This window comes from Grus americana, chromosome 1, assembly GCF_028858705.1.
Source record: "Grus americana isolate bGruAme1 chromosome 1, bGruAme1.mat, whole genome shotgun sequence".
Taxonomy (NCBI): Eukaryota; Metazoa; Chordata; class Aves; order Gruiformes; family Gruidae; genus Grus; species Grus americana.
In genome coordinates this window covers 107,362,469-107,374,500 of record NC_072852.1, presented here as the reverse complement: position 1 = coordinate 107,374,500, position 12,032 = coordinate 107,362,469, and the positions used below count along the sequence as shown (strand labels likewise).

At 38.5% G+C, this 12,032-nt stretch overlaps 1 protein-coding gene across 6 annotated transcripts in view; it reads right to left on the bottom strand.

Moving 5' to 3' along the window:
* Positions 1-12,032, bottom strand: part of ROBO1 (roundabout guidance receptor 1) — a 736,398-nt gene that overhangs the window by 71,119 nt on the left and 653,247 nt on the right. For all 6 annotated transcript variants that reach the window (XM_054805401.1, XM_054805419.1, XM_054805438.1 and 3 more), the window contains one exon: positions 11,142-11,269. In XM_054805401.1, coding sequence (XP_054661376.1) covers positions 11,142-11,269 — 128 coding nt within the window. The remainder of the gene's footprint in view (positions 1-11,141; positions 11,270-12,032) is intronic.

The window sequence follows — 12,032 nt, the reverse complement described above, 5'->3', positions numbered from 1 at the left end:
TACATTACAAAAGAATTGGGGTATATCGCTTTTCATTCTCATTGGTTTCTCTATTTTCAGCTGCCACTTGTTGAGGTCTAGATAGATATATATAAAATTCATATTTTCCCAGATTTTATTCTAAAATTCACATTCACGTAAGACCAGACTGAGAGACCCTTACTCACCATGAATGCTTTCACGGTAAGCAGTCCCAGAGCACGAAGAGTGACTCAGTACAGTACAAACTTCTGAGGAAAGCTCTAACAGTCTGAGGCCAAGCACGCCACAGCCATATAGTTGAGTCAAAATGCTTACATGAGATTTTTGATGTTTCAAATCAAAAGTGATGACTTGTAATTCCAAAACCCCAGCAAGGCAGTGATCATGGTTTATTACATTTACGGTGACTAGAAAAATTCTGGTTTGGATTGCTGCAGATGTGTCAGATAAGCACTTCTTAAGTTTAAAGGAACACGTGACTACGGTAACTTCAAAGTTACCAAAGGCAAGAAGACGGAAGTCTAACTGATTGGAAAAGAAACAGATTAATGTTTTTTTGTAACGGTACTGTAAATAAGAGCGTGAAATTAAGAAAGCAAGCAGTTGACTAAGTATTAAGAAAAATAGTTCTGATAGTAAGATCACCTTTAGAAATAGTGGAAACCCAGAAACCTGTAACAATGTTTCAGATTCATGCACAGAAAAGCTAATAAGGGAAAAATCTCAGCATCAAGTAGCTGCCATGTTCCTCAACATACTTCCCAAAGAGTTTTTATTTGTATTTATCTACTTTTTGTTTACGATTGACCCACGCTGACTCATCTGTTAGGAGTCTGAATGGTGCAGGCTCCTCGTGTGCTGGGCACTAAGTTAGAAACAGGCGGGCTAGAGCCTGTGCCCTACACAAAAGTGCCCCTGTGAGGGTGCCGGTGGGCTGCCGGCTGCACCTCTCAACTGGGCACTTACCCGGCTGCACCCTGAGCCAGCGGCCACGAGACAGCTGCAGTCTGCAAACCTGGTAGCCGCATCGCCGGGACACTTACTCTGGCCACGCAGGGCAGAATATATTCTCTCATTTTCAGCACAGGGTGCATGCCTGGCAGGCTGGATGTAGCTTATACACCTCTTGACTTGGTACTCAGAGAAAAAGGGCAGGTGCCCGTGTGTACCCAGGAGAGCTAACGCGCTCTAGGAGAAAGCGGTCTGAGTCTGACGACGAAAAGAGGCAAGTATTGCTCCTTGGAGCTGACAGTACAAATAAAGCCTTGAAAATATAATTGCATTTAGAGCTGGTACACATACCAGGGAGAGAACACAGGCAAGGATATGACTTTAGAACATGTACCTAAACATGTACGTCACAACACGTGCAGCGTGGCAGTTCAACGTCATCAACCCCAGATACAATTTCAGAGATCAACTTAAAGTGCCATGGATTCAAAATCAACGATTCTCCCTCATGCAGCAGAGCAGGAGGGTATCTGTTCTCAGCTCTGCGGTGGGAGCAACAGGCAACGAGTTTGTTGGTTTCATTACTGGCGTTACGACGTCACTAAGCTCCTCTGCTCTCTTTGATGGCTTAAACTCCACCCTCTGCTGATAAACAGCACAAGACCTGTGCATTAACCAAACCTCCTGCTTAGCTGCTATTCTGTTTTCAAGAGCTATCAAATGGTATTTTGGCACCTTACGGATTACTGGCCGTTTTGAGATTTAATTTAGGCTGAGAGGTGTTTCCCTCCTCAACTCTAATTGATGGGGCTGGGCAGTAGAGTCTGGCTCCATCTCAGCTGTGTCTCAGTCGTGGAACTATATTATCTTAATGTCTGCTTCACAGCAGGGTAATGAATCTTCCCTTTAAACCATTTAAAAAATCAAGATGAAAAGGGCTACGTGAGTGCGCGTGTGTATATGCACGTGTGGGAAGGAACCTACTGCAAAAATCTGTGGGAAGAGAACAGTGTGTAAAATGTACTCACATGAGATTTTTTGATTTGCAACTGATTTTGCTGATACTAGCTACAAAATAAGAAAGTTCATAATCTCTCCTTCTGCAGGAGTCAATGAAGATTTCTATGATAAAAACTAAAAACGTGGAAATAGACTTTGCAGTGTGGTTTTAAAAGGTAGCACTTCTCAGCTTAATGCATGTAGCATGCAGTTTAAAATGTGTATAAATCCTGTAGTCATTGCCTTGAGGTGACGAGAAATCCGAAATATGGGGGATTAGAAGACAAAGAGAGGGAAAGAAGGATTTAAGGTCTTCCAGAAGTTCCTCTCCTAGTCTCCCCTCCCCCTTCCTTGCTCTGAGTCCTCCTAAACCATCCTATAAACCAAATACAATTTAGAGAGCACACTTGGGACAAGTCTAATTCCATCTATTTAAAAACTAGAGTCATGCAGTGCACTGTGGAAGTCCTGTTTCCCAGGCTTCTCTTTTCGGAGAAGAGTTGTCTTCCCCTGTGTTTAAAAAGAACTGAGGTAATTTGGGGCACTGCTGCAACCTAAGTAGTCGTGGCTACAAATATTTATACTAAAGCCTTTTAAAAGAGTGAAAAAAGATAGATGAATTTCAAATAAGCTGTGCAGTAGTGCAAAAAGATTATGATAGCTGGATACTATTTGAAGAATTCTTAGGTGCTTCCTACAGCATTTTTTGACTTACAGTAAAAGATAGTAGAGCTGAGAAGGAAACGGAGTGGGATTTTTTCCCCAGCTGTTTATGATAGCACAGTTTTCTTCTTAGAAAGAAGTACTTGAAATCCATAGCAACCTTCTTATAATAAGTCACAGCTATTTGTGAAAAGTGGCCAAAGCCCCATGATCAATGGATACCAACCACGCACTAAAAAATGGAAGGGCAATAAATCTCTACAGTGCAGTGACTTTTGATCATTGAAAAATGTTATTTTGGGCATGCGGTACTCAGTAAGGAATACTGTTAACCGAAACAGATACTATTTCAACAGAAATCTGGATTTCTTTTTATGGGCACACCACATCCCTCACACAGAGACAACCCAAGTCTACATATGGGACACTAATACCTGAACTTACGTTTTAATAATGTTAACAGGAGGGTAACCATGACATATTAACAAATTTTAATTATAGGTAGCAAAAAATACAACTTATAAGAATTCTTTACAAGATGGAATTAGCTATCTGGTACTGGGAATTTTTACTGTGATGGAGATAGAAAAAGGAACAAGCTGCTGAAGGAAATAAATACAATGTGCAAAAATAAAAAAAAAAAAATCAGGGACACTCAGCCTAATTTTCACACAGTGAAGCAGTGGTTCACCTCTGCCGAAAGATGGTAATGCTAACAAAAATTGCTGTTAGTCTGAAACAAAAGCGTTGCTGCATCTATGATGGCCTAGGAATACTAGCAAATGTGTTTTGAGGTTAAGTCTTTAGTTAGGTCAGCCACACTCTTCAAGGAAAAAAATCTGACAAGATGTGAGCACCCAAGAACCCTGAAGAAAGAGGTACAGAAAAGGCCATCAGACCTTGCTGGTGGAAGACTGGACCACAGCAGAACTCTCAGGTGACTTCTTCCTCCGTACTGAGACCCAAGTATGAATGTGCTACCTTAACTGTCAAAAGAGAGAGTGCCTCTTTAATTTGAGGAGAAGCAAGTCTTAGGTGGGCTCTCATCATGCCACCGAACGATGCAAAGCGAACAGAATCCTCTTCAATGCTGTGTTTAGAGAGCATAGGACATTTATGAGAACAAGACAAGCAACCCGATGTCCATCCAGACAGCTTTGGTTTTTTGTTTCTCAACACTCCCATCCTATTCCATACTTAAATAGAAAAAAAAATTCACTCCAAACTTTGGGAATTAATGTCTGGTCATAGGGACAAGAGGAGCATGCAGAAAATAAGGTGAGCATTCTTGGTATCTAGCAGTTTAACCCAAAGAAGCTGTTGTTTTCTTGCACTGGAAGATTCTGATACTGAGCCTGCTAGGTGATCTAGTTCGTTTATAAAGACTGCAAGATATTTTATTACCCGTTCTTCAGTGTTATTCAGCACCTAACAATAAAATATTTCAGTGCTCAAATAAAACATAATTCACAGTAACAAATGGTACTCAAAACAGCTTATCAAAATAGGGTTTGAATCCACTGTTATTGTAAGTCAGCCGTTTTTTCTGAAGAACCAATTCAGAGATGACTGATTTTAATGATGCATGTAAACTAACAAAAATAAGGAAGCGCACTATAATCACTGTACAGTCCTTGTGAAAATTACTTATGGGCAATAAACAAGGCAAAAATATAGTATTACCTTTTTATAGATGTTTAGTGTAATTTAATAAAGCTTATTTCAGAATGAAAGCATAGCAGAAGTACTGTTTAATGAACAACCAATGAAAATTATTATACCTTGCACTATATTTTATTTTATACATAAACCAAAAAATTTGCAAACTCAACAACTTGTAGTAAAATTCCACTTTGTCTATTCCAAAGATTATTAAGATGTTATCTTCAGAACAGCAGTCACAAAATAAAGTCTGCAACAGTGAAGCTTGTTACAAAAACAATTGATTTTTCCCTAGTCATGGGATTTAGGAAATTGCAGGCACTAGAAAAGTCTTCAGTTTTTCTTTGCTACTTTTTAATTGAGTTCTGAAGTATGCTGCACAAATCTACTTTCTTCAATTCTCTGCAGCAAGTAATCAAAAGGTAGAATTGTTAAGAACTTTACTGTAAAGAAAAGCCTTTCAGCAGGAGAAAGCCTCTAGCTTTACACTATTTTTGTAGTAATCTTTCTCCAAATTATTTGGAGTCCTGTTCTACTTGCTCAGAAACATCTGTCTCAAGTCCTTGTTTCAAAGTACTAAATTGCAGGAAGGGATCTCAAAAGTTTTTAAGTGTTATTTTCCTGTAAGCAATTGCTGTCACTGTTGTGAGACTATGTAAAAAAATAAAATTCCATTTAAAAACTTACAAATCACAGAAGCAGTTATTTATTAAAATGTTACATGGATTTGAAGCAACTATAAATCATACTTTTTTTTTTTAATTTTGCTAAAACATTTACCTGCATTTCTTATACCTATATTTTAGAAATGCTTCAGCAATCTTAGCGTTCATCACTTGCACCAGTAGAACAAGCACCTTCAGGGCACTAATCTCTTCTTCAGATAGTTTCCTCAGTTCCTTCTGATAAACTTTTAAGATTTACATTCTTTCACCAGAAATAGGTGGCAGTCAAACTCCTCAGATCCTTGATAGAAATCTGAAGTGCTGTCATAGTTTACAGCAGTCATTAAGGGGGAAAGGGCTGTCTCTTTACGCTATACAAATCACAAGAGACAGTTTCCCTCATTCATCCTGCCAAAAGTTTATTAATTAAAAAAATCCTGAAGTTCATAGGACAATCACTATTCTCCCTCCCTCTCTCTTTCATGAGGACTGAAGACAGAATATGGCCTAAAATTAGTTCTTTCAAAAGGAGAAATACTGATTTAAAGAGAGATCATGTACACACGTTCAGATTTAAATCCAAATCCTAGTTTTAAAATTCATGTGGTTAAATTCATCCATAATACTGTGAGGCACTCACTGCAACACATAACAACCACCATATACCTCAAGAGCGTTTTGTTAATCCCATAAAAAATCTGAATTTTATCTTTGTTATTTTAACGTAGGTAGCTCAGATACCTATAAAGCAATTACATTTACAGCCAATTTATGTGTACCAGCAGCCTGACACAGTGGAAACTTTTATATGGCATCTGACAGATAAAAGACCAAAACCTATTCGTTTTCATTCCGGGTGGTATTCGCAGCCCTACCCAGAAGCTTTATCAAATAGATGTCTTTTAAGGTGTGCCTTGAAGCTACTTTGTACAAAGAGGGGGTGGAAGGAGGAGGAAATTCCAGACCTGAAGCATGTGCCACCTTTTCAGATTAAAATTCCTTGTCAGTTGACTAGTACAGCAAAATCACAGCCAGAAGTCACCTATCAAAAGTTCTGCTCACTATTCACCTTGCAGACAAGCTCTGTTAACCCTAAAATTAATGACATCATAAGCTAAAAAACCTCAATATCAAAGATCAGCACTGTAAAATATGAATTGGCCAGAGTAATTTCCATAGGAATTCTTCTTTTTTCCTGCCAAACTGATAACACTGAATGTGTTTATTGCCTTTGAATGGCAAAATTTACATTTTACAGTTCAGTCACTGCTGCTGCATGCTGACGTGCGTATTAGGCAGGGCACTGTAACGAGTATTGCGAGGTCCTCCAGAGCCACTGCTCGAGCAAGAAGACTTAAGAAGAACTCAGAGTTTGAGGACCGTTGTTCACTACCAACCTGCTGGTATCGACAGCCACAGTGTTGGTATTATTCTTGTGAAGTCCTCAAGTCAACTGACCTACTTGACCTATTTCTCTTTCAACTGCTGCTGAATACCAACTACGCTGTCATTGCAGTAACGGTTCTTGGCCAACTGCCTGGTAGGTCTTCCACTGGAGCCATAATTTCCGCTTGTATCAGACAGCAAAGCTTGTTTCAGCATAAATTATGAACTTCTTATAAAATCAGATGTTAAAAAAGCCTAATTAAGTATTGCAAAAGCGAGTGAATATGGAAGTAGGGGAAAATATGTAAAACCTTTGGCTGTTAGATTTACTTAAAAGCATTTTTATGATAAAATGTGAAATTTGCAGGTTTTTGAAGAAGCCCTACTTCTATTTCCATTAATGGTAAAACTAATTCTCTTTTAGAACTGAAGTTCTGAGGCATGCATTTTTGGTAATTTTGTGTCCCTTAAGAACACAGGCTTCAATTAAATTGTATATAATATTATCTCTACGGTCTTGCTTCGAGGCATAAAACTAAGCAAATCACATAATAGAAATCTCCACGAAAACATGAAAAGCACCTTACATACATATTAAATACATACACAATAAACATATCCAACTTGCTTAGTGCAAGAGCAAGAGAGAAATCCACTGGTTCCAGAGATGCTCTTTTGGCCACTGTTTCCCTTTTCCAGAGCACACTGGCTACTTCGTAACATACAGTGTATTGGTAAAATATCATGTATTGTACTCTGGGCTGCTTCCTGGCAGTTTGTATTGACTGAGGTATTTATTTAATAATTAATCATCTCCTGAACGAAACGCTTCCACATGTATTTAGCAACGTCTCTAGATGTCTTACATATGCACTACACATTGCTGCAAAATGAAAACAGGGGACTGAGACACTCTAATTTTAGGTAAATGCAAACAACAGCAGGATTACATTTTCTTAACTATTTAATTTCCCAGGAGAAAATAAGATAACTTGACAAACAGTTTCAAGGATGGAAATGCTTTTAAGCTGCAATAGTAAAAGACTAAGTGAAGGGTTCAAACTTCCATGTCAGTACAGAACTCCTCGTTTGGTTTAGGAATATGACTGAAATGGCAATAAAAATACAGCATCTGTACTTCATGTAGGAGAAACACTTAGAATCCCCAGAGTTTGGAGTCTGTATGCAGGAAAATACCGATTCCAATAACCAGAATCTGTGACGCTAGTGCCATGAGCAGGAAGAACATTAAAATGGAATTCATATTCCCTATCCGTATTTCTATTTTCTACAGTTAGCGTCATATATAGTTGAGTGGAGTTGACAGTTCCTAGTCCACGGACACAGACCGGGCCCATTCACCGAGCTGCTGGGCAGCGCTGTGCAGTTTTCCTGAGGCAGGGAGCACTGCAGGGCACGCACTGTGCGCTCCTACGTCTGCCAGATCAAGCATGGTCGGAGCTGACCTGGAGGTAGCGATACCGCCAGACCCCGGGCAGCTCTCCGCGGAGACACCGGGTTAGCTACTCGCCGTGTTTCATCAACACATCCCTGACACCTAGATATCTCAATTAGCCTCGCTGTTGCACGCTCTACCTTTTAATACCCTAGATAACCCTGTATAGTGCAGAACACACGCAGGTCAACTGCAGTGCTCGAGGCCTGAAAAATGACGAGTATAGAAGAGGGTATGTCCTCTTCTTCACAGCGCTACCAACCCTGAGGCCTGAGACGTGTCCTGAAGAGCACGGCTTGCAGCCCTTTCCGCTGCGTGCCGCTCCCACCGCACAGGCACGTGACAGACGATGACGGCCCCTTTCCTACCACAGACATGCATCTTCGGGGGTTACCATTAACAACTCTCATATTCTTTCTTGGAGTATAGGCTGGCATGAAAACACCACAGTCTATCGCTGAGATACCGAGGGGAAAAAAATCCCCAAACAAACCCCCCTAAAACCCCCCAAAACTCAGACAAACCCAAAACCAAGCAAAACTCCCTCTTTGTCCTTTGCTGAATTTAACAAGTCTGCACAGTGGCAGCTGTAGCTTCTGAGGCCGTGATTTGTAACACAGCCCCGTTTACAAAGATGTAACAGAAATAACTCTATTTGTAACAACAGAACACACATTTATTAATCCCTACAGTCAACGCATCACATAACAATTTCCAAAAGTGCAGAAGAGACTTGTCATTTCTATTCCTTAAATCACCTGGAAAAAATACTACTCGTATGAAAAAACCCAACATACTCCTCAAAGACCTGTGTGCCCACAACGAGTGAGATCAATGTCATCTTAGCACCGAAACTGCTCATGATCAAATCTACCTCTCTAGATGGAGCAGTCAAAAAGCTGACCCTTTAGAAAAATAAAGTATTTTAAACAAGAGGGAAAGAGGGAAGAGGAGGGGAGAGGAGGGAAGAAGAGGAGGAGGACAAGGAGGAAGGAAATATGTGAAAAAAAATAAATCTGAAAATGCATGTTTTCTAGAGAAGGGGTTTTTTTTGTTTGTTTTGTTTTGTTTTTTACTTCCCATAAAACTGCATCTCCTGATTAATAAATGGATTTTGATCATAATTTACTACATTACTGATCTGGTTTCAGCTGAGATACAGTTAATTTTTCTTTAGACTAGCTGGTATAGTGCTGTGGTTCGGATTTAGGATGAGAATAACGTTGATAACACACTGATGTTTTCAGTTGTTGCTAGGTAGTTGTAGCATTTACATTAAAGTCAAGGACTTTTCAGCTTCTCACCGTGCCCTGCCAGGTGCACCAGAAGCTGGGGGAGCACAGCCAGGACGGCTGGCCCAGGCTGGCCACAGGGACATTCCCTGCCATGGAACGGCATGCTCCGGGTACAACTGGGGAAGCGAGCCGGGAGGTGGGACCGCTGCTCGGAAACAGACTGGGCATCGGGCTGTTTGGGTTTCCTTTTGCAGGCAGTGAGCAATTGCATTTGTGCATCACTTATATTATTATTGTTATTATTATTATCATTGTTGTTATTATTATTATTATTATTATTATTATTATTCTCTTCCTTTGTTATCCTATTGAACTGTCTTCATCTCAACCCACGAGCTTTCTTCCCATTCTCCCTGCCATGTCCTTGCAGGGAGGAAGAGTGAGTGAGCGGCTGCGTGGTGCTCAGTTACCGGCTGGGGTTAAACCATGACAATTACCAACTACAAATTGGCCTTACACATTACAATTTCTCACATCAATCCCTTCTAGGAAGACATTAGTACAGACAAATGGCTCAGGAGGTAATCCATTCACACTGGGAAACAAATTATCCCATAACAATATCTGCAGAGCAAAGCTGTTACAGTGTAAATATCTACTGTGTAATACAAATACTGTAAAAAAAAAAAAAACAGAAAAAAAAAAAGATAATCTTGCTGAATCAAGACTTAGGTTATAATCCTGTCCCTTAAAAGTACCTTTTTTTAATCAAAGATTTCACTCTAGTTCTCCAACATCTATATACTTATGTAATTTTATATCTAAGTAGCACCATTAAATTAAATGAGATTACAAGAACGTGTTTGCTTATGATTTAGAATAGTACTATGAAGGATTAGGGCTACCAATAGCTTATTTCCAGAAATTGAACTGCTCAACCAGTCATAAAGCAAGTTTTCTTAATATTAACGTTTTACAAGGTTAACAGTTGATATAAGACGTGATCTTTGGAACAAATTGCCATTTTTAAAGCAATTCAGTTTTTTTCTTTTGAATAAACTGTGTTTCCTTCTCACACATTAATCTTTTTTTCTAAACCACTGAGCATAAGAGCTGGTTATTTTGCAAACATAAGGTATGAGTTTCGATGTATAAACATCAGGGTGACTAACAAAACAGAACATCTCAAAATTCTTGGGTTTATGAAAGCCTCAACAGAAGAGTTCCTCTTTTCCTGACAGCTACAGATGTTAGGGACAACAAATGTTTCTAGTGGAAAAAGGAGGGCGGGTTAAGAACGAGACCTTTCCTGTTACAGTAAATGTGTCAAAATAGAGGCCTGTTACCAGATAAGATACTTTTAAGCCCGTACTTCCCCAGAACTCCATAATGACTAATTGCCACTGAACAGAGAAAAGGACAGAAGGACCATCAGTGCTTAGAAAAAAGCACCAGGATGACATCATTGCCTGTCTGCCAGCCAGGAAAGGAAGAGAGGGATTATCTGAATAGTGAACATCTGGATTCTGTATATAAAGGCAATGAAGGATTTTTATACATATTAGTTTACTGAGTTCCACTGAATTTTTACCTTACAAAGAAGCAGTAGTGCTACGATACCCTTCTATAATGAAAAAGCAACAGGAATTCCAGTGGTCTGGGTTAGTGCATTAAAAGACACACAAACAGATTTATCATTCACTGCTGCTTTACTACATTTAATTGAAAAAATTTGGCAGATACTTGAACTTGTAACTCTTTCTTTTCAAGTTAAAACAATGTCGTTTGGTAACACTGGTTTTCTTCTTTCTGGTAGGGTTTCAGATATGAAAATTGTAAGTGACATGATTCTGATCACACTCAAGTTCGAAACTCATTCAGTTCCCCATCCCAGTACCATAAAGACTGCTTACAAAAAAATCGTACATCTGAAATGCTTCAACTTCTTGAGAATACAACTCAAACCAAATTTATATTTTTTACTTTTTTTTTTTACAACACAGCAGAGTTCCCACGTAAGTCGCAACTCTAACAGTTGTGTATAGACTCAACTAGTCTGCATATGGCAGATTCTATAAAGTTGCCGTGAAAAAAAATCAACTTTATTCTAGATTAGAGTACTATGCAAAGAAACATTCTTACCTTGAACTGTTAGAGTTGCTGATGCTTCAGCTTTTCCAACCATATTTTCTGCAACACAAGTATACGAGCCCATGTCTCCTGCCATAACTTTCCGGATTTTCAAGGTATGATCATCACGTATTTCGTATCTTTAAACATACATAGTAGTAAACAATAAATAGGAATAGTAGAACTTTGTACAATTTGTGTAAAGGGTAAAATATGGTGGGTTTGCTCTCCTTTTTATTCCTACATTTCTCTTAGAAATAAAAATATGTATAAATCCTTATAAATTGATAATGTAAAAATAAAGTTTTAAAAGCAAAACATATCTAAATATTTGAAAACCTTTTTCTGATTTCACTTGCAATGTGAGTCAGTTTTACTGCTGTCAGTAGAATTTCACTGGCGTAATACAATTATAAAGCTGTAATGCAGAATGTTTTAATTTTTAGAACTCTTTTAAGAAGTACATGTAATAATAGTTATTATTCTCCCTATAATTTTTCCATCTCAATGATGGATTTTTTTAATATAGTTGAAAATATTGTTCTCAAGAAGACAAGAATTGCTTGAAAATCAAGATAAATCACAATTAATTCAGTAATTTTTTTTAAAGAACAATGTGTCCTGTTACCATTTCCTCTCATCGCCCTTTTTCTCCTCTTCGTATAATGCAGTCAATGTGTTTCTCTTTATGGGAATTAAATTTTTCTCTTAAAAACACTATAATTTTGATTAAGGCTATAGACGAGATTAACAAGAAGCTGATTTTGGATGACTGGAGCCAACTGTTACAGGGTTTCTTCCTTCAATCTCCTCCCCTAACAGGTTTTTAACTGATGATTGGGAATTCAAAGTAAATAAATAAATATCTATCACAGAATGTATTTCTTTGTAATAAGACATTTT